The sequence below is a fragment of the Lathamus discolor genome, chromosome 1 (genome assembly GCF_037157495.1).
Source record: "Lathamus discolor isolate bLatDis1 chromosome 1, bLatDis1.hap1, whole genome shotgun sequence".
NCBI classification, from domain to species: Eukaryota; Metazoa; Chordata; class Aves; order Psittaciformes; family Psittacidae; genus Lathamus; species Lathamus discolor.
Genome location: NC_088884.1, coordinates 114981837 through 115005036, shown reverse-complemented (window position 1 = coordinate 115005036; position 23200 = coordinate 114981837). Strand labels below are relative to the sequence as shown.

Genomic DNA, 23200 nt, shown 5'->3' with positions numbered 1-23200 from the left:
AGCACCCTACAGGTGGAGCGGGGTGGAAGGGAAGCAACTGGGGCAAAAGGGTTCAACTTGCTTCTCCGAAGCCTTTTGGAGTCTTTTCAGAGATTTCTAAGCACGTCACAGCTTTTGTTTTCCGCCTGTCCCTGGGTTTGAATGGCACAATTTTTCAAAGTTGAGTGAAAGCATCTTTTTATTCTTTTTGAGTTTGTGCTCCACAAATGGGGATGCTTCGTTTGAGCACAAAGCAAGTCAAAATATTAGAGAACACTGCCTTAAAGAATTCATTTCTGCGAGCTTTTGTGGAGAAAGCAGCAGTAAGCAGATTTCATCTAAAGGAAGAGCCTTCCATATGTGGGTATTACTTACTGTAGTTTAAATATTGGATTGTTTTTGTAACTAGGAAATAAAAGAGAGCAGCAATGAAATGTTAGAGTTTCTTGATTTGTGCTTCTGCTTAGAAAAGGATTTTAATAGGTGAAGAGCTTATACAGAACACAAAATATATAGGAAAATAGCATAATTAGCAGGAAGAACTCAAAGATATTGTTATATCATTGATGACATTAATAACTATGGAAACAACGAAGTCATCCTCTATGATGTGAAAGTATTTTTTCCACATTTATGATAACTCGAAAGTTTTCTTTCCATTTTCAGAAATACAATTTCCCTATCAGGGCAGTAATTTGCAGTGGTTTTGCTTTCTTACACACTTTATATGAGTAAGTGTGCAATATTGACGTATTCCCCAGGACTGAGGGGAAGATCCATGAACACTGACAGCCTGCCAACAAACCCTGTAATTACAGCACGTTACTCACGTTACTGCTTGCTTCATTTATTTATTTTGCTTTGTGTAAAATACCTTGCTGCTCATTGAAAATGCGGAATAAAAAAGATTCCCTAGTTGCAGTTCACACCTTGATCTCTGAGGACATCAGAGAAACACAACCAACCTCTTTCTTCCTTTTGCTTCCCATCACTGAGCTGTCGCCTCTTCATTAATTTGTGCTTTCTTTCTGGCCACTGCCCCAAAGAGGAATAATACCCCCTGATATCCATATATACTGTATGGATTTGCAGGGAAACCTAATTTAAAGAAAGAGAGACATCACTACTTTGTCTGTTAGAGTCCTCCACCATCCACACTTAATAAGCAACTATTAGGCACCATGGGTTAATACTGATGAAGAAGAACTGATGAAAGCCAGTAACTAAGACATGCTCAACCTTGGCTAACTTTTGTATGCCTACTTACAGATCTCTGGTTTTCTTCAGTGAACCAGAGTAGCTAACTGTGGCTATCCCAGCATATGTTGATTTAAATTGCCAAGGTATGGTGCAGATTTCCAGTCGCATTTGAGGTTCTTCCCACTTGTGTTTGCTTTAGTCTGCACAAGGAGCTCTGGGGTTTTTTTTTATGCATTGATTCTGCTGGCATCCTAAGAGCATTGCAGTTAGATTCCCCATACTTTAATGGCAGTCTTCCAGATTCAGATGTTTGCAGCTCTGAATTCATCCAGTCCTTTATGGCTACACAGTTGGAGCTTGTGGTGTCTGTTCCCTGAGTGTCCAGTATAATAGTATGCTTGCATTTTGGAGTAAAAAAGGTCACAGGAGTGCCATCCAATGTCTGATGTAGGAAGAATGGTATGTTCTGTAGTGTTTGTTGAAAGGTGTCTGATATGTGGCAGTTTGGGATTTTTTATTTCAGTAATAGAAACATTTAAAATGGTGTCGTAGACATTAAACCATTGTTTTAGGGGATCTTTGTGTTGTTTATATGGGAGCTTGTGAAGGAAACATCAAGCATGCTTTTTTAAGACAGTGTATAGGTTAAATATGAATTTTAATATCAAGATAATTTTTCCTCTGAAAACTGATATGTATGGAGCAAATCTGTAATCAAGACTCACAGAATCATAGAATGGTTTGTGTTGACAGGGGCTTTAAAGCTCATGTAGTTCCAGCCTTTCTGCCATGGGCAGGGCCACCTTTTAGTAGACCAGGTTGCTCGAAGCCCATTTAGACATTACTGTGTTAGTTTCTTGCATTCATCGGAATGAAAACACGTGAGAAAGACTGAAAGCTTTTATTCACATAAAAGATGAATTCCAGTCGTGCATAGAAATGTATGTCTGTGTTGCAGTTGCATTGTAAAATGGTGTAGAAATTAGGCAGGTAATGGAGTTTTAAACAAAAGGATGAGGGAAGGAAAAGACATTTCTGTACATCACTGGGAAGATGAGAGTAATACTCATCACATTGATAATAGCTGCTCAAGGTCTGGTTTATGGACACTTTGGCCAGATTACTCTGAGTCACGTTAAGCTGAATTTTATTCTGTCATTACTAATTGTTGTATGACAGCTGCTATACGGCCACTTCAAAGATTTCCATGTTGCTAAGCATCATCAAAAGATGTGGATCTTCCCGAGAAAGTGTCTGGGGGTTCACTTTTTTCAGAGCCAAATACCATTTGAAGTGTGGTAGTGGAATTTACCCTACTTCCATTAGCTACAGCAGTCCAAACTGAACAAACGAGCTAATGAATCACAAACTCTACTTTTCTCATTCTTGTAGATAGAAATAATAGTGCTGACATTAATAATGATTATATATTGATATGCAGTTGATTTGTAAATACCTAGTTTATCCCTGCTCTTACATTTTTTGGGCATTGGTAGTTGTGAATCTCTTTTTATTGTGGCATGTTGGTTTGTAATTTTCCTGCTGTATTCAGTGTTTTGGGGATCTCACCTGTGTTTTGTTCAAGAACATTGCTGTTTGATGCTGTAGAAGTTGTTCCAAACACTTGTTCTGGTCCTAAGGGGCAGATGTATAGATAGGTTATTTTGTGGGTTTGCAGCCACTGACATTGCTACCTGAACAACCTTTCTCTGGGTACTGATCAGAGTTGGTGTATCAGTTGAAAATGGAATTATGTTAAGCAAATATCAAGAAACAATTAATGCAGAAGTCTAATAATCATACCCCTATAGCTGGGGGGGCTTTCGTTTAGTGCACCCAGCAGAGAAGTGACACAACTGCTGTGCGTGTGTGACCATCAGGGGTGAAGTTACATCTGCGTGCACGCCTGACTCACTAACAGGCTTATAGGGAAATCATGCACTGCACATATGCTGAAGCAGCTCATTTAGTACTTGAGGAATGATACCAGCTTAGAAAGTGTTTATAACAGTTGTCCAGCGAAAAGATGCAGGGAGGGTGCCTGATCTTTAAATGCCGCCGTGCAGAGGCGCAGCTTTCTGTGTTTCTCCTCCGTTTCTTTCTCTCGCTGCTATCGCTTGCGAGCACTTTCTGCCTGTGAAGGGGTCGCAGTTCCCGAGGCGCTGGTGTTGGTCTCTTTGCAGGCGGAGGAAACGTTTGATGTGCGAAAGCCTAAAGCAGTTTGACGTGACGACTCCGGCTTCCTTGCGCGGCTGGGGGCTGCCGGGGCAGGGGGAGCCGAGAGGTCCCTCTCCCGGCGGCGGCTCCCCCTGGCCAGCGGGCTCCCTCCCGCCGGGCACGCCGCCAGCCCTGCCCCGCCAGGGCCGGCCGCGGGCAGGAGCCGCAGGGAAAGAAAGGGAAAGGGGAAAGGAAAGGAGAACGGAGAAAAAGAAAGGAAAGGGGCGCGGCGAGGAGAGGAGGCGGCCGGGCCGGCGGCCATGGGCCGGCGGGAGGAGCGGGGCTGGCCGCGGCGGCTCTGCCTGCTGGCGCTGCTCTGGCTGCGCGCCCGAGGTGAGCGGGGTTGTACGGCGGGGAGCGGGGCTGCTTGTGGAAGGTGCCTCAGACGGGGCGCGGGAGGTGGTGTTCCGCTCAGGACGGTCATTTCGGTCCGGTGGGGTGATGCTCCGGGGGTCACGGAACCAGGCAGCGGGCGGGGGGTGCAAGCGGCTGCCGGCGCGGTCTCCAGCTTGCGACCACCTGCACCCCGCGAAGGGAGAAGTTTTAAAGCGACTGTGTCACATTCAGTCTGCCTCTAGAAATCTGGAGAGTTCCAGGCTTATGCTTTTGGTGACTTGTCCTTTCACCCTTTCGCCTGGGGGGGTGGGGGGGTGGTGGTGGGGGTGTCAGTGGTGTCTGTAGCCTAAGGAACATCGCGCAGCTTTCGTGGGAGGACCAAACTTTTTCATACTTCAGTTTTAACAGGAAAGCATCACACTAACTGTAAGTGAAAATAATATATTTATCCGTCAGGAAGCAAAAATTTGACATAGCTAATAAGAAACGGGGGCACTAATTAGCAGTAAAGACAGATTGTAATAAGGCAGAATTTTGATTGACAGCAGGGTCATAATAGTTTCATTCGTTATGGAGACTGAAAATAAGGAAGGTGTATTAATTGGTTTGAAACATCGTTACAACTGTTGCATCTGAAAACAAGTTCAAGATGCAGTAAAGGAGATGGCATTTTCGGGAATTTATGATGCTTACAGGAGTGTGCTGCATTTACATACCGATGTTCTTTGGAAGAAATGTGAAAATACTGTCATTCTGTTAAGCTTAATTTAATGAAACACTCTTGATGTTTTGGCTTGGATATTTTAATTGTGAAGCCATTAGTTAGCAAGCTGAGGATCACATCTGAATAGGAAAAAATAAATGCACAGCAAGGAAGGTTTTTCTTTCTACCCATAAATTAGTCAGTTCTGTTAACAAAACAGATAAACTTTCCGTGACCTCACCTACAACCCTTCAGCATTTCTGATGTTCAGCCCTCCAGAGTTTGTCTAATGCTTGAGATGATTTTACGCTGGCTTCCTAGTAAGACATGCTAAAGCTAAGGGGCAGAAGAAACAGCAGTAATGTTTGCGTAGCCCATTTGTCCTGAAGACATTCATGTGGTGGGAAGCAGACAGAACGCGGTGTCCATGGGAGCAGCTGGGCTTGGGGAGAGTGTGGTTGATAGCTGCAGAGCAGAATTAAGAGCCACAGGTGGTCAGCAGGAGTCTGTACCAGCTGTAACGGTGCATGCAGTTCAAATTCAAACTTGAGTTTCTTGATCAATCACTTTCTTCTTAAATTACAAGAACAGCTGGGCTGATGTTTTATATCTAATGTTTAACCTTGTTTCCAGACTCGACTGCAGAAGCTGTGTATGGGGCATAGGAGTGAGCATGCTGCGCACTTTTGCATGGGGTGAGCAGATCTTACAGACTTTAGGTGATGCTAAAAACGTAATCCAAAACCATTCACTCGTGCTGATCTTCCTAAGTGATACTTGTGTGAAGTGTGAGCTCTGGACAAACGGCAGTCACACCTGAGCGACCAGCCCTGTGTATTTTTGCAGGGACCCTTGGTATTCTGCCAGCACCCTCTGCTGCCAAAGTGGGGAGTGCAGCTGGGCTGCATCAACTCCTCAGAAACCAGGAGTTCTGACTCCAGGAGTCAGAAGCGTTTCTGAGTCTTAATAGTTTCTCTGTTCCTTTGAAATAAAAGGGGATTCTTAGGTTATCTTCAGAATTATCTATGCGAAAATAATGCGCTCCTAAAGACACTAAGAATCTTGGTGTGATGACCTTAAAGTAAATGAGATGTATTCCAACTAAGGAGCATCTGCAAGGACTTAAGGCAGATCTGTAGGAGAAATGCAGTGGGTTGCTGAAAGATGTACAGAAAACTTCTCTTGTCCGTAAGAGACCAAGAGAAACCCTCTGCAGGTTTTCAAAGATGAGCATGCGAAAGTTATGCCAAAAGATAAGATCCTTGGATATTGCGTCTTGTCAACAGTATAACCAGAAGTGTCAGTAGGAGATTCCCAGTAGCATGATTTGAAACCCCGTTGCTCATGAGTTGGCAGTTTGCACTTAAAATGTGTTCTCAGCTTCCTGGCAGTTGAGAGTCAAAACTTTTTGTGATTTCTGAGCAATGTACAAACTTTTTAGGAAGTGTAGCTAGTGGCGTGTTCAGCAGAGGATTTTTTTCCCTTCCAAGGACTGTATAGTTCTTGTTTGCCAGCTCTGCTAAGAAAGCAAGAAACTTGTGCTGAGGAATCTTTGCCAGGGAGCCCCCATGTGGGTTCCCATGGATGCTCTCACCGGCTCCTTGGATTCCTCCAAGATACTGAACAGGAGACGGAATCCAGCCCAAAGTCTTTCAGCAATTAAAAACAGACAAAGTGATAGCAATTAGAGTGCATTAAGATAATTTTAGGAACTAAATCCTTAAGAAAACCCCACAAAGCACCACTTTATAAAGCTATGCTTTGTGTAGTGATACTCTTTATGGTTTTATTTCTTTTTAAGTTACATGCCTGTAACACTTTGCTTCCTTCTGCCCTTTGGGTTATGGATCAGAGTCCCGTTGCTCTAGGCAGTTTCAAGGCAGGAAGTTGTTATGAAAAGGAGCTTAAAATCAAATTAAGATTGGTCTTAAAATAAGAGGTCTTCTAAGTAATTCAGTCTGTGCCTCAAGCCAGGAGCAAGGTGTTCTAAAACCATATTAATTCTAGCTTAAATTTTTGTAATAGGTGCTTCTATTCTTTCCCTTCAAAGCTTCTGTTTCGTTGCAGGATGATCACAGTGGGGACATGAATTATTAGCCTGTGGAGTCTGCCTTTACCCTGTTCATATGTCTGGGGAGATCCTGATGGTTCCACATGATTACTAATATCAGATAGCTATATCATTAATGTATTGGCAGATTTGCACTGGATATAGGACAGGAAAGCAATGCCAAGCGGTTAGCCTGTCCTTCTGACATGCATGTGATGTTTGTTACCAATACTTGACTTCCCTTCAGTGATGAGGAGACCACAGGTTTCTAGGCAGTCAGTTTCAGCGCCTCCGTAGTCTTACCTCTAAAAAAATTCGTTGTCTTTTCTTCAGTTCAAGACCAGTTCATTTTGTGTGGTCTTGAGTGTCTCCCAATTGCGCTTTCTGACCTCTGCTGCAGATTTTTCCGTCTTCCTATACTACCCTTGGTGGCATCCCAAGAGGAGCCACAAATAAGCATCTTTCCAGTAGACACCAAGCACGTCACAGGCCTGTCCTAAACCAGTATGTGGAAATCACAGAAAAGTCTTTCTGAATGGAAGAGTATTGCATTCATGAAAAAAATGGGGGAGAAAGTATGAAAAAATTGTGCAGGAGCCAGTTATATCTTCAAAGAGTTGTCAAACGCTTATGTCTCTGGTGCTCTCTGTTGGTATACTTCAGCATCAAGCTGTGGAGTGACATATCAGCCTATACAATTAGTAGATCCAAAGCTGTAGGGACTTTGAGTAGATGCAATTGTTAATTACTGTTGCGATCTGGTAAATACATAAACCTGATGTAGTGAAATTCTTTGGTATAATTCTTGTCCTACAGTTTGTTGCTCAAGGGATTTAGCAGGCAGTACTGTACTTTGATTTCATCCAAAAAAATTCATGTTCACCTGCTGGTCTAACTGTTGTGTGGTAAAGCACCAGGCCTCCACCTCCTGCCTCTGATATGTGCTCCTCCAGGATGCTTTTTAACTCTCAGAGGCTTAAAGCTAAAAATTCTGGGAATTAGGAGGTAGGACCTGGCATTGTTTGCCTTGAAAGCTGAAGGATGATTTGGGAAGCACAAGGATAGGGAACCTTTGGTAGCTATATGGTGCAGTTGTACAGCACGCGTTTAAAGCAGTAATTTTGTAAGTGTAACCTGATGCTGGTTACCATATGGCAGAATCCACTGAAAGTATGAACCCAGCTGTTAAATGCATAACCACAAGTGCATGTTCAAGAGTTTTAGACTGCAGCTATTATGTGACATCCCCAGCTCTTAATCTCTCACTATTAATCAGCAATAAAAGTAGCTTGTGGTGAGCATCACAGATGCTTGAAATCTAAGCTCTTCAGCATCATACCTGAACAGAAGATGGCAATAATAGGATTTTTACATCCTCCATTCCCTCCCTCCTTGTTTTTTCAGTAGATACAGTTCAACTCAGGACATATGAAGCATATTTTGCACCCACTTGTTCTGACCTGGAGTTTATCACCCACGAAGTGTCAGGTCCTCAGCTGTCTGGCCTTGACAAACATACTGGGTTTGAAGGTCTGACTTGCTTTGCAGTTTGCCAAATGCTTCACTTGGGTGATTTATTTATTTATTTACTTAATGCCTTGTGTTCCAGATCCATTGCTAGAAAGCAGAATGTTTAAGTGGAATGAAACTGGATGTGCCATGTGTTAGCCAAAGTAACCCTGAAGTGTTTACTCAGCAGGTTTCTTCAAACACCTGTATGATTTTAAACTTAAATGATCCTTTTAAGACTGACAGGACTACTTTCTTCCTTGAGTACTTTACAGAAGTGGAGGCTTAACTCCTAAAATACAACAGGACTTATGCATCAGTTTGTTATCTATACCAAGCTTAGTCATATCTGTTTACTAACTTCTGTTTGCTGCTCTACTGTTTTTCAGTGTTTTGTGCTGCAAACTTGACTGCAGGGAGATGCCTTCTAATGCTACTGATTTTTATGATGTCTGTTTGTGGAGTTACTGTGATGTTGCAGCAGTACTGACCATCTACCAGAAAAATTTTGGACTGCTTCAGACAGAGCATATTCATCTAAATACAACTCAAAACATGCATGCTAAGAAAGCGTATTGTTATTCCTCTGCTGTAATGTGGCTTTGCATTAGCTTAGCAGTGTAAAAGGTACTCGAGTCAGCATATAAATATCCTGTGAAAAGGAAATGGGATATTTGTTGCTTCTCTTTTGAAAGAGAAATGTCGCTTGCTGGGTTTCTTCAAATAAACTCCTGATGTCCTTTGGGACAGTTCTGCTGTCCTGGCTTATCCAGTGGCTCTGTAATGCACTTGGGAGGCTTTTCAGGAGCATAAGGGCAGTGGGAACTGTTAGATTTGTCTATGTTCTTTCTTAGCTTAAGTTAATGGCCTTTCGATTTCTGTTTCAAAAGTATTCAGTGAGCCACAAAGGGAGCTGCAGCCCCTGTATTATTAATCCGTAGAATAAATATTAAGCTTGTGTATTAGTTTTGCCTTGTTGAGAAGATCACATCTGTGTGAATTAAGTAATGAATTAAGTCATAGTTCTGTATCTCAATGGGTATTTATATGAGGTGTGATTTTGAAGTGAATTCTTCTGGGTTTCTCAGTCCCCCAAATCAGAGAGAACAGCACCTTGAAAGAGTGTGCCACACTTTCTAACATGGTTAGGAACAGCTAGGAAAAGAAAACCTCATCAGGTTCTGTAGCAGCACTTACCATACGAATAACAGATCTGCTGAGACAGGCAAGACCTGAACCATGGAGGAAGAGAGATGCTAACTGTGTTTGGGGATTTTAAGCAAGATGTTTGTGATTGGGAAAATGGAGATGTTTAGTGTTTCCATGGCTTCACTTAATTTAAAATATTAAATTAATTATGCTTTCTGTTGCTCTTTTACCACATTGACCTTTCTTTTCATTGTTTTTTTGAGGAAGCCAGCATAAGCATGAAGTTCTGATGAACACATAGTCTGAAGATGTCTCAGAATATATTAATTTGCTTAAATATCTGATAGCATTCCCTTAAATGTGCGACAGGACGTGTTTTGTTCATTTGAGCAGTATTCGGTGTCAAGGGCATGGTATCATTCCGCGGAGTACTGCATGTGATCTGAGTTTTTTCCCAGCCTTCGAAGTACTAAACTTCTGGTGAATAAGGAGTAAAACATAATATTTCATTTGAGTGTGTCGTTTATAAATATTTGATACACTGGTGTCCCAGACTATATTTGTGGTCGCTGTTTCTGGAATGAGTGGTTTGAATAAACGCTAAGCAGTCTGCGGGAAGCATAAGCATCTCAGGAACTCCATGAATACCACTGCTATAGCATAACCTAACCTGGTTGGGTGAAAAATGTGGTTTCCTGTCTTCATCTGAAAAAGTGTTTTTTAGGCTTACTGACATGCATCCTGCAAATTTAATTTTCATAAATATTTCATCTCTTTCTTATGCTCAATTTAGTCTATCAAAGCCACGCGGTGCAGGAGACATCTGGGATTGTGCTTAACCAGCTGGGTTTCATTTGCAGGAGATTTCTAGCAAATTTCTCTTTCTTGCCAACCACAGAATGTCTTGGTGACTGTACAGTAGCACTGGGAGATTCATCATAAGTGACATAGGTTCAGAAACAATTTGGCTTAGTTTTTTCCTTTATGTGAGTTTGGTACCATCTAAGGTGTTTGAAGGGCTGCTCAGTTTTGTGTCTGGTCAACCTGAGAAATAGGAGAATGTTTTTATTTTCTAGCTGTGGCAGCCTTTATACAGAGTGAACCTTTTCAGCAGCCAGCTGGATTTTCCTTGAGCAGAAAAAAGCACGAAAATCTTATTCGGAGATGTAATGATTAACAATCTAATTCTACACGGACGTATGTTGCAATTAAGCAACATGTGTATTAAATAAATTATTAATTAAATACACTCTGTAACAAATTAAGGGAAAAGCATTTCTCACACTTCTCAGAACAGAATGTACAGTGACAGAGTGTGAGCTTTATCTCCTGGCAACTCAGTTTTATTAGAAATATAAGGCAAGCACAAACATCATGTGGTGTTTTTCCTCAGTGTTGGCTGTAACTGAGCATGTCTTGGTTCTTTCTGCCCAAATAGATGCTTCTCACTGTGTAATATTGAAGCTCTTACCAACTAAGATGTCTCAGCATAAGTAATGCAGCATCTTTGTACAGAGCAGAAGTATCTCACATCGGGTTGACACAAACTTGCCCTCCTGAGATGTGACATTCTGCTGGGTGGATTAGCTGAGTCTCTCCCTTGTAGGAAAATCTAGTGTTCTCTTGGGACTTATTCTTCAAGTGCAAATAAGCTGTTGGAAGCTGAACCAATAACATTTTTATATTTAAATCTGAAAGCATATTGATTAGATCAATATGACATTATGCTAATCTGTTTTCTATTGCAGCGAAGTAACAAATGAAAACTCAGTATTTTATATAAGATGTGAAATATGTTCTATTTGAATAAGGGCTACTGAGTAGATTTTGTTGAATGAATGATAGATGCCTGTAGGAAGTTGCTGGCTGAAAATATGACTGCAGATGAAGAAATAACATCACTGCCTTCTGAATCTGTCATTACTGGCTTAATTTTGCAAATGAGGTTAGGCTTGGGGAGCATTCTTTTAGCTCAGTTTTCAAATAGCTGTCTGGAACCTCTCATAAACTATGTTATTCGTTAAATGTAGTTTTCTGTATGTCCTCTTAGCAGTGCAGTTGTTAGTAGCTACCTGCAGATGTACTTTCTTTATTATTTTTGTTGCCTTGTAATTTGAAAAATAAATAAACACATACTAGAAGGCATCAGTAAAAGAAGGAAAGTTAAAAATTATCTGTAGTACTTACGGTTTTTGTAAAATTTTATACCTGCTTCTGCCCAAAACAGTTGTTAGAACATTTCTTCCCTTTAAAAAAAAGAAGGGCAATGAAAAATTCCGGCTATAGCCATGACAAAGGAAATTTAAAGATGGTTCTTACTGCAGATAGGGATAGCACAGTTGCAGTAGGTGTTTTAGCTGGAGTGTGAGAATTAAACTGTCTAGGGAGAGACTCGTTCACATGAAAAAATTTGGGCATGGAATTGCTGCTCTGTATGAAACAGAGAGGCCGGTATGGGTAATGGCTCCTCCTTAGTAGTGACTGTATTAATGTACATAAATTCACATTTCGCTTAGATTACTGACTCCATGCAAACCTGATAAAGAAGTATAGTTATATTATGATAGCTGACACTATCATTGTGTGTGGTTATTAACCACCAGTACTGTGTGGCAGTTTGTTTTTTGATTAGTTTTTTTAATGCTTGTCTTGAGCTGACTTCTCTCTGGAATGGAGGGAGACACTATGCGTTATAAAACCCGAGGATTCAGTTTGAAATACGCACTGTGGTTGTACTTTGGTATATTGTTTTTAAATATAATACTGTAACTGTTACATAAATCACTCAGAAATTATGGGGCGGGGGGTGGGGGGGAAGCTATAGATTCTTTCTAGCTCTGTGGGCATGCACTTGAGTCATACAGATGTTTTGTTTAGTAACAAAATAGTACCACCAAAGAAGAGCAAACTAAATCTCGTGAACAAATAAAATGGAATGCCTCTAAGTTATGGAAGCACGTAAAGTGCCTGGGCAGTCGTTTATGTAACGGAGTTTCTTTCAGCCCCAAGAAGGGGCTACCAGACACATTTCCCGTGAAGCATGTTTGCGTGCTGAACTGGCATCCCACAACCAAAAAATGTGTTCAAGTGAGCCTCATGGTATATCCTTCCTTCTTTTACAGAGAAATGAAGGCTTAGCTGATATGAAAAGAAGGACAATAAATTCTCTCTCTAAACCGTATTGTTTTTAATAGGTGAAGAAGCTCCTGTTTTTCTGCAAGTTCTGTAAGCAACGTGCTTGCAGGGTCCTCTGCCTGTTTAGAGAGCAAGAAGGGAATTTATTCTGTAGGTTTACAACCATGGGCACCAGCGCCCACTGAGAGCAAACACTTCCACCTGTATGTTTTCATGTCCCGATGCTAAGGTGACATTGCTTCTTTTGGGACGCACCTCCATGTTTCAGTGGGCGGTTGTTGGATGGGTGTTACATCGGAGAAGGGCTGCAGTGCTGCCATGGACATGCTGATAAGTGATGGGCAAATAGTGGAAATGAGAAGTGACGAAAAAATTCCAGTGAGTGGTGCACTGCTGTCACTTCTCTGCAAGCAGTATGTTTCTGCTACTGGGGAAACACCTTCCGTGCTTGGACTTGAAGAGCTAGAGGAGCACTTTGGTCCTGTGGTTAGGTTTAACACTTTTGTCTGACATTAAAATGATTTTTCAGAGCCAGCTAAAGGTGTTGTTGTAAATCTTTATTGTTTTGTTGAATAGATCTAAAAGATGCATAGAAATTTGTGCTTCTGAAACTATTGGCTAAAATTACAAGATTTTTCCTATTGTGTGAAAACATGAATGGTTTTTAAATTTTCAGTGTTGATCAGCAAATTATTTCTTCCAGTGTGGGGGGTAAAATAAGTCATAAACAGTGCGAAAAGGAGCCATTAAACCCAGCAGTGCAACCATTTGTTATAAATAAACTCCCTCCTCCTCCCACATGGCTCCCCAATTTCTTTTCTCTGTTTAATATTGTGTCTGGGTAGTAACAGAAAAGAGGACCTTACTGAAGGAAATAATATAGCTCATTTTTTGAACAGGCATTTTTGTGTTCAGTCCCCTGATGACTTTTAAAGGTATAAAACCAGACTGGGAGTTAAAAGCCTTAAGTTCGTTTTGCAGTTTTGTAGTGTAATCCCACCTAGATGCGCAGCTGATTTGTAGATCCAGATCCACAGAAGTTCTGTGGTTGGCCCAAGTTTGTCTGATTTCAGTGGGATTTAGGCACAAAGATACCTTTGTGAATCTGGTCTGCTCTCTTGTTTCACCTTCTCTCCTGCTAAATGTAAATAATAATGCAGTATGACTCCATAGAGCTCTTTACGAGAACCATTAATTGGGAGCAGCTGTCTCCGCTGGTGACAAAGGCCATAGAAATATTTGTAGACGTATATATATGTATGTATATAAACAGCAACAGACTGTTGCTATTCCATACGCTGTACCAAATGGCTTTCAAAATCTGAGTGGTCCTTTCGCAGTGTATTTAGGATATGAGCTAGTTTTGTGTTATTTGCCCATCATTTTTCTCAGGGCAGCTTGATCTTAAATAATACTGAAAAGAAATTTCCCTTGCAGAATGGCAAAGAGGGTTTTGTCATTCATTCATTTGCTTGTCTCACAGACAGGATCTTCACTTGTGCAGTGAAGGCAACCATGTTTTGGCCTCATCATGAGAACCATAGGAGGGATGTGGTGGACAGGTGTGTGTCCCAGCCTCAGTACTCCAAATTGAATCTGTTAATCTGGTCTCCTGCCTGATGTGAACCAAAGAATTTAACAAAGCACTTAATGCACCCAAGTTAGGATGTTTTAGGGGGAGTAACATGACAATATAAAAGAATTTATAGATCTAAAATTATGGCAGGTCTGCTAACACTGCCTGGTTAGTTTTATATTCAGAGCATGTCTTTCTACACAAGCCCAAAACTGGATGAAAATACCCTTACTAGTGTGCATTTGTCTGCATTTATGTTGCACATGCAACCTTTGTTTGACCTCTGCCTAATGCAGTACTGTTACTATCTGTATGATAACAGATTAGCTTTTCATTGGACCTCTGCTTTCTTCAGTCCAAAGGATGGGCAGCACTTGCTTAATGAGTCCCTATTCAGTATTTTGGTTTAGTTTCATTGTTCAATGCATGACCATCACCTTATTTATGTTGTAAATATGCCCATGCTGAGGCCATAATGATTCACTTCCTCACATTTTTTTCCTAAGACATCTATCATCTTAGTATCTGAATGTTCATTAGCTTCATTTTAGTTTCACAAACCCATGTAGTTAGAGGTATTTGTCCCCCCACTTTGCAGATGGAGCACTGAGGCAGAGGGCAATTCAGGCTAGAAGATGACACCCAGGCTTTGGTTTCACATTTGGGTAAAACCAGCCTAACTTAGCATGAGTGGAGCAGTGTATGCCTCCTTACTGTTGATCTCTCCATGTGTCACCGGTACTTATGCAGCTGTTTGGTGGAGCAAATTATTAACAGGACTGCAAAATAACCCCACCAAAACAACAGGTAAACGAGCATTTCTAATGTTTGGTTGGACTGTCTCTTTCCGTGGAAGTGTGTGCTGACATTGGCTAAATCCAGTTGTGAAATTTCACTGTTGTTCTAGCGTGTGCTTGGTTTTGAGGCACTTTGGGCTTGATCTTTTGGCACTTGCATCAAGGTAAAGGATGTCCTTCCTGACACCAGTGGCACTTGTGAGTGCTCAGAGTGCTTGCTGATTAGACACTAGATTTTCAGGTTGAGCACACAGAAAAGTAGAGCAAAGAGCTGAGAAAGAAAAGAGTGACTTAGATGGTTCTGTGGCCTCACCAGCCAGATAGTGCTGGGAAAGACCTATCATGGCAAAGTATGTAGCTTCATTATTCTGAGATAATTACTTTTTATTTTCCTTTTTTCCTACTTTTTTTTTTTTTTTCTTTATTCACAGTTGTTTGCCTTACCTACCTTTTAAGTTTCTGGCAAAAACTAAAAAAGGATTCTATAGCCAACAATAAGTATCCTGTATTAGAAGTGCAAAAGTAACACTAGTTCAACTGTTTCCTATGTTAGTGGGTGGTTGGGTAAGTTGATGATTTTTTTTAAGTCCGCTTCTAACGTATTGTGGTTTTATGGGCGATTGTTTAGACATGAAAAAAGCAAACGTAGAACAGAAGTCCTGTCACTTAGTGCTTACCCGCATTGTGCCAGAGCATGATGCAGCATGATGACCGTGCACGTCCAATGCACCAAACTTTTCCCTTGAGTGAACAAAGTAAGTGGCACAAATAATAGGTTGCTTATCTCCATGTGTCTAGTGCTTGGAAGGGACAGGACATTTTGCCAGGGCTTTGTAGAAGGATTTTTCCTCAGAGGAGTGGTGAAATTTGGCAAATCAGAGTGCCGTGCTAAGCTGCAGAGAAGCATTCAGTGACTCTCATCTGCACTCATTTTAATTGTCCCCAACCTGTTCACCTGCTTGAGCCAGTTTACATAGTTCCAAGTGCCATGGTGTTATAGCTCTCTTCTGCTGCTTGTCAGGCTCATCGGTTTTACCTCCACCCATACTTCTCAGCTTTTCAGTCCAGCTTGGTGTTTTCCCTCTACCAGTTCTGACTCTGCATCAGATCTGCCTGTGTTTCCAAGTGCTGGGACATCATCTGCTGTGCTGTTGCACAGTCTGCTATAGTCTCAGGCAGGCAGCAGTCAAGGCTACTGGAAAAGTCCTGAAGAGCTGGCGTATTTCCTTTGGAGTTGATGTTGACAGAAAATCAAACTCCTCAGTTCCCTGGGGTCTGAATTAGTACAGCCTTGGGCGGGGGGGGGGGGGGTGTGTGTTACTGTTTTATTACGTGGTCAAGCTAGGTTGTGTTTTCAAAGGAATAGCAAACAAAAGCACACCTGATAGAAACTCTTTCACTTATAGGTAAAGACTTTGTTTAAGGAAAGGTTAATGGAACCGCTTTGTGGAATTAACTGCAATGCTTCAAATTGCATTTACTATAAGCCTGTAATATTGAAATATGTTTGGAAGTCTCTATGTCTTTGTGCCACTGATAAGAATATAGATCTTTAAGGGGAAAAAAATCAATCTATGCATGCTTTGAACATTTTTTCCTTGGACTCACACTATCAGTATTGTAGGCACAATAGAAATCAAAGCTAATGGCAGTGTTTGCATCCAAGATCTGAATGTCAGTTTAAATGAACACGGGGTTTTTCTCTTTTTGGAAATGTTTCAAATAATGCTCAGTATAGCACTGGAATGGCTTATGCTTTGTAGGCTTTGGAGTGAGATTCACTGCTCAGATTACAGTCATAGTGCCTTCCCTACCATTCATTTCGACAGGAGGGAGGAACTTGGTATCTCACAGGATCAGGTTATTTGGATGGTTTGGTATCCCTACAATGCTTAACACTACCTGGTAGAGCTTTCTTACTTTGATGTATATTGTAGAATAGAAAAAGCTGTTTCTTCTGTTGTTAACAGTCAGTTGTCGGGTGTTTTAACTCAGGGAGGGTGTTTCTTCTTCTTTACCACTTTCATCCGTTCATTCCAAGAAAGGAATTTTTTACTCAAGCAAAACATGGCCTTTTCCTGTCAGCAGCTGGGAGAATGAGGATTAAACTCTCTAAACAAAGCTCAGCGCCCTTGTCAGGTCTCCAAAGCCATCATAATCAAAAGGCAGGTTTCAGGCAAAGCATTCTTACAAAACACCTGCATGTGCTTCCCAAAAGACAAAGCTGAACACAGCATCCTTGCAGTTGTTGTGCTCCAGTGGTGTGTACGGAGCTGCCTCTTTGGAAATTTCCCCTGAAACTCAGTGGACACAGACCGTAAAGAAATTCAAGATATTTCTGCTATGTTGTGAGCACTTGGTATATGTTTCCTTAAGCCCCCTGAGAAGACAAATGAAGGAGCTCTTTGAATTTTTTCTCCCTTTTTTGAAGCATTCTTTTGCCTGTTAGGAATCCAGGCTATACATAGAATACTGTTAGTAAGAAAATGAATGGGGGAAAACGCAGAGAATTGTATTGTTTGTCACGACTTTGAAAGTTCAAGGCAATTTATAAAATAAGTAATTTTGTATTTCAAAATATTGATTAGTCTTTTGGGAGAAAAGGATTGTGTAGATGAAATTTCACATCTTCCAAGGCTAATTGCACTAAACAAAGATTTGGAGACAAATGTGATATGGATTGTTTTACTTGAAAAAAAAAATGTTTTCTTGCCTTCATTAAAATAATCTGAGGGGATTAGGAAACATGGGTAGAGTCACAGAGCAGTTTTTAATGTTGCTTTATTCCCCTGAATTTAGGCTGTCATGACCAAAGAAACATATTTTCTTCACTCTGGTGATAGCAGTCTGAATTTCAGACTGTCACCGAGATTGATACTATAACTGATCCAACCTCTATTCGTAATCTGATGTGAACACAACACTGAAAACAATATGGAACCAAATTGTTGGAATCTTGGATTTTCAGTAGTGGCATTATCTTAATTATGTTGATAAGAGCTCTGTGAAGGATGATCTTTACACTTGGTGGGCAACTAACAGTGATACAGAGAGCAACTATAATACATAGAATCATAGAATCATAGAATAGTTAGGGTTGGAAATTACCTCAAGATCATCTAGTTCCAACCCCTGTGCCATAGGCAGGGACACCTCATGAGCATTAAATTGAAACATTTTGGGTTTAGATTATTTTCTCTTTTGTTCATTAGGCCAAGTTAGAATTTCAAAGTCATGAAATAAAAAAAGTGAAAGTAGATTAAAATGGTTTTGGTATTTTTAAGATAAAGAGGTTTGGATTCAATTTTTGAGTGAGCTGAATTTGCATTTTGGGGTAAATTTGTTTAAATTGTGGCAAAGAGTGACAAAAAGGAAGTCTGGAAGTAAGTTTGAGGTGTCTAGCCTGTCCCACCACCTGGAGGCGCATTTAACTATACATAGGCAATTTCTGACAACTATTTGTGTAGCTGTTTTTTAAACCTTTGGGAAGAGTGGTTTCTTCTTGTCCCTCTGTAGACAATCTGTTCCCATTCTTAATCAGACTTTTGAAGAAAATGTGATTTTCTGAGTGTCTGACATCTCAGCGTTAAAATTTCAGCCTTTGTTTCCCATCCTGTGCAAGTGCACATGGAGCAAGAGACCGTTTCATCTCTCTCTGCAAAGACCTTGCACTTATTTCAGAGCTGTTACTGTGTGTCCCTTGTGTCTACGCTAAACAAACCTTACCGTTTTAATATTTCCTCATAAGCTATTGTTTTTAAATTTGAGAGGATGCTTCTTGTGCCTTTCCAGACTTTTTTCCACAAGTTCTTGTCCTGCGGAACTAATGCTGCCCACTGCTCCTGAAGCACCTTCCTAGCTCTTGAGTGTGATGCTTGTTTCTGCTTTCTTACACAGAATAGTCTATGAATATGGTAACTGTTTCCTCATAAATTATTACACTGATGACTTGCATTAAGTCAGTGACCCACTGCCTGATGCTGCAGATTATTGACTAACCGTTTATTCTCCATGTTGTATTCGTGCAGCAAATTCTGACACATCATTATTTGGACTTGCCCTTACTGAATTTATGGTGTGTCAGAAACGTCTCATATGGATTTATCACCAGTGCACATTGTTCCTGTTGTTAATAAATGTTACTGTTTTTACAGATGAAATAGTTTGGGGTCAGATTGAAATTGCAGAATATGATAATTAGTGGGGCAACACTTGAAAATGTGTCAAACTGTGAAAGTAAAAATTACCATTACTGAGATCACTTAGCAGTAACAAAGTGATAGTGATAGTCACTTTATATTGTGTATGGTTATTATAAACTGTGCACTCACATGATTTAAGAACAAGTAGCCTGGAGATACAAAAGGATGTGATGCCCATGCACAACTCCTCTCAAGGGCACTTTTGCATCAAGACATGTCCATCCTAACTATTTGATAAGATTGGTTTTATCTGGCTAGTATTCAGTGCTCAGCTGTGGGGAGAGAGCTCCATACTAGCACCTGCCTCCACAGTAGAGAAGCCTACTAGCAGGTGCTGCTACTCAACATCCACAGCAACGGTAGCTGCTCTTTGCTGTGCATTCCCAGAGTCGGGTGCTGCTGCCACATCCCTGCAGCTCTCAGGGAGGTACCTCCCTGCTAGCATGGAGGGAGGGAAGCTGCTGTCTCACATTACGTGGAGAGAAGTCAGTGCAGTGGCTGCTTCCTGTCATCCACAATTCCACATGTCACTATTCTCACTAACCTTTTCAAGTACTACCAAGAATATGTGATTGACGTCTGAAACAACACATTTGTTCCTAGCAGCAAAGACTAGACCCAGGGTAACTTATTGTAAAGCTGTTTCTACCAGACAGCAATCCATATTGAAGCTTATTAAAGTCATGTGTTCAATTTTTTCGTAATTGCCTCCATTCAAACCATGGCAGGCAGCCAGTAAAGCACTAAGTGGAAGTTTCTGTCAGTCCACCTGTCTTTCTGTAGCTAACCAAGTGTGCCGTTTTTTGTCTTGTAGACGTTACACAATTTATTGTCAGAGGAACTTGTTATATATAGACTTAAACCAGTTCGAGACAAGGCCAATACTTCTATACTTCTGCTACGGCTATACTTCTCTGCATAGCAAGTCATGTATTTGTTATACAGAATGACACATTAATACTTTGTTTGGGTGGAGAGCTTATCCTGAAACAAGAACAGGCAATTCTAGTTCTTGGCCATATTCACCTGTTAAATATCCTAATTAAAAAGGATGACATCCTGAGCATCATGGATTTCATCAATCTGGAGTATGGGCTCTGCTACTTTTGTTCATCGATTAGTTGGAAGCTCTTCCCCTGTAAGGTTTGCTGTGTTTTCAGGCGCTTGTCCTCTGCCAAAGCCCAATTTACAGCTGAGGTTTCCTTTTGCAGCACTTCAAACTATAGGACGACATCAGCAATTGGCTCATGTTAGCCTACTTGTGAAAGTGGGAAATTAACTTTACAGACTTCTAGGAAATAAAAGGTGTTTTAAAGTTTACCGCTCCTGATCTCTATGAACAACAGGTGTGCCGTTTATCAGAGCTGTAATTAATTTGCAGTTGGAAGTGCCTCCAGGATCAGAAACTTGACTCCAGGAGAAGCAACACTGGCAAAGCAGAATCAAAAAAAAAACAAAAAAAAACTCCTGCTTTCTATCAGAGCAATTCATCTTGAAATTTTTCTTTGCCTGTGAGGAGATTGGCAAAGACAGCTGTTTCTTCATCCTGGAAAATAGCCCAAAAAGGGTCTGCAAAGAAAGATCTTGCAGTGATTTCATTATAAGCAGTAAGTTTAGTGGAAGGGTTCTGGATTTTCCTTTATTTCTGCTGTAAAATGCAGGTGTACTGGTGCATATTCATAGAAGGAAATGAGCAGCAAGCCAGTGACTTTGCTGGCCATTAGCAGTGAAGTGCTTCTGGATGAGCAAAGATAATTCTTCAGTTGAGTGATCTCCGAGTAAGACTGACACGTTAATTTTGGTGATACCCAAACTGTCAGCATGTGATTTCCTTGTCCAGCTGGTTTGTAAGCAGCAAAGATGTCTGGTCAAGCCTGAAGCAGGGAATAAAGCCTAGTTTCCCTTGGATCAATTTTAGGCTGTCCTGATTGCCATTACAGAGAACCTTTCACTTTCATAAACTGCTCTTCTGGAGGGCTTTTTCTGATTCATTTTCCCTGTTCACCTTCCACAGAAAGATTTTGTTAACAGACGCTTCTCCCTACAGAGTGTAGAGCCTTGCCCCAGTTTTAGAACTTTATCTTAAGACTCTTCAACAAAATTAATTTTCTTTTTTGATAACTTAATTCGGGAACAAGGATACAATTCACCTTCCTCATGTATCGCTAGTTCTTTGTTGTTGTTGAGCAACTTAGGAAAAAGGAGAGAGGAAAGGAAGGATTGAAGAGGTTGCCAATGGTTAAATTCTTGCTAAGACGGCGTGTGGCTCGTGTCAGGTGACTGGGCATATGACTTGTCCTTCGGCTAATAGGTTTTCTCATTCTAGATGGTTTTGCAGGCTGGATTAACTTTTGTGACCTGTTTTTCCAGGGTGAACATAAATGTGATTCAGACAATGTTAAGCCTAATCAGGATTAGCTCCTTTGTTGATTTTGCTTGGAAGGATGTCTGAGGTGACTGATTACTGTTCAGTAGGTGGGACAAAACACTTCAGGGCAAATTTGCACACAGTTCAATCCAGCCACTTTTCGGAGCAATACAGAAACTTGGCTTTTTCTCAAACCTGCAGTATACACGTTCATGTAGCATGCACAAGAGAATGAGATGTAATCTCCCATCTTTGCCCATGCAAAGACATTCATGCTTTATTGGAAGATGTGTCTCAATATAGGCACATTAATTGCTTTGGAAAGTTGGAGAAAACCTCCTAATGTCTTAATGATCTGTTAAATAATTTGAAAACTCTTCTAAACACACTTATTAAATGGTAAGAACTCTTCAGTTTATTCAGGAGCTGGAGAATGGTCTTCTCACCAGAGAAAAGTAAAGGGGCCCTAGCAATGCACCTAATTTTAACTGAACAAAGATTATTTGTCTAAAGTTTTTCACACAGCTGTACTATTGGGTTCTTTCACCACAATAGTGCTCACTAAGATCACTGTGTTGGTTTATCCCTTCTGAAGGAAATGCCAGAGCTTTGAGTTTAATTTTCAGCACCTCCCATAACATACCTCACTGTTTCTATACACTTAATGTGTCTGCTTGCAAATGTATCCATCATCATCTATTCAGCATGTGAGAACTGACACTGGACTTCTGACTCGAAGGCTGCAGTTCTGTCAGCATGTAGGAGACTAAGACAAGCTGGAGTCTCATTTTAAAAGATACACAAGAGACAGGCATGGCAGTTTAAGGCTCATATGGTTATCCTAAGAAGTCTCTCACCTCAAATTACCATTTGTTTAAACTTTTTTAAAATTGTAAAATAAAAGATTGCATTTATTGTGCAAAATCCCAGGGAAGGGCAGCATTCTGTCCTTATATACAAGTAACCACACTGTATTGTGAGAAACAAAAGGTTAGGTTTTGACTGAGTGGGTTTCAGTTTCAGTTCTCCATAGTCCATATCTTCTGTTAATGAATAAAGGTGAGCTACTGGGTGACAGAAAGGTGGTAATGGAGAAAGAATTCCAATAGCTTTTTTGCCTCTGATCTGTAGAGCGTGGAAGTAAATCCCACTGCCAAACCCAAACACTTGAAACTAACCCACAAAATAAAAAATCAGAGCCATTCTTCTCTGCTCCTTCACTGCTGTTTTTCACACAGCTGGCTACAAGAAAGTGAAGTACAGACACACTTTGAGGGTGAGCAGTTTCGTTTATAATGTTATTATAATAAGCATTATACTTAAAAAAACCCATTTTCAGGTTGTAATTTTTCATTTTAAGTTATATGAATGAGGATTAATATCTGAGCCGGTGAATGCAGGGGTGTTCTTTGTAGGTGTTTTTTGGCAGTGTTTAACTCTCATTCTGCTAAGATTTGCTTCAGTCTTCTCATATTATTCTGTGTGGAAACAACATTCATACATTGTCCTATCCTAGCAGGGCAATGTAATGCAAAGTACAGATCTCTTCAGAGAGTAAAGACCCTTGCATAATTTGGTCCCATTTTTGGGGCAAGTGTTTATGAAAAATAGGACATTAAAACATTTAAAGTAAACCTATAAATTCCCTTTGGTTTCACTTTATTTTCACATGTAAATGGGGCTTTTTTAGATTTTTGTCATAACTCTGTAGATATTTAAATGACTGTCTCCTTATTATGGTGACAAGTGTCTACAATGACTTCCTATGAATTTTCTAAGTGCTAAGTCCCCAGCAGACCTCTTCTGTTCTCTGGCATGGATGATCCATAGTATTTCAGGACAATTAGTGATGTGGTTTAGTGGTGGACTTGTCCACCCTGGGAAAACAGTTGGACTTGATAATCTTAAAGATCTTTTTTGACCTGGTTGATTCTGTGAGTCTACTTTTGTGGGGGAAAAAAAAAAAAAAGAAAATTAAA

At 40.6% G+C, this 23200-nt stretch overlaps 1 protein-coding gene across 7 annotated transcripts in view; it reads left to right on the top strand.

Annotated features, from left to right (window-relative positions):
- The window catches only part of BMPR1B (bone morphogenetic protein receptor type 1B), a 246114-nt gene that overhangs the window by 170068 nt on the left and 52846 nt on the right, over positions 1–23200 (top strand). Inside the window, exon 2 of one of the 7 annotated variants that reach the window (XM_065691624.1) lies at positions 3363–3729. The exons of the other annotated variants lie outside the window; for them this stretch is intronic. Within the exon in view, the coding sequence (XP_065547696.1) occupies positions 3657–3729 (73 nt within the window). The 5' untranslated portion in view covers positions 3363–3656. The remainder of the gene's footprint in view (positions 1–3362; positions 3730–23200) is intronic. 7 annotated transcript variants of the gene reach the window in all.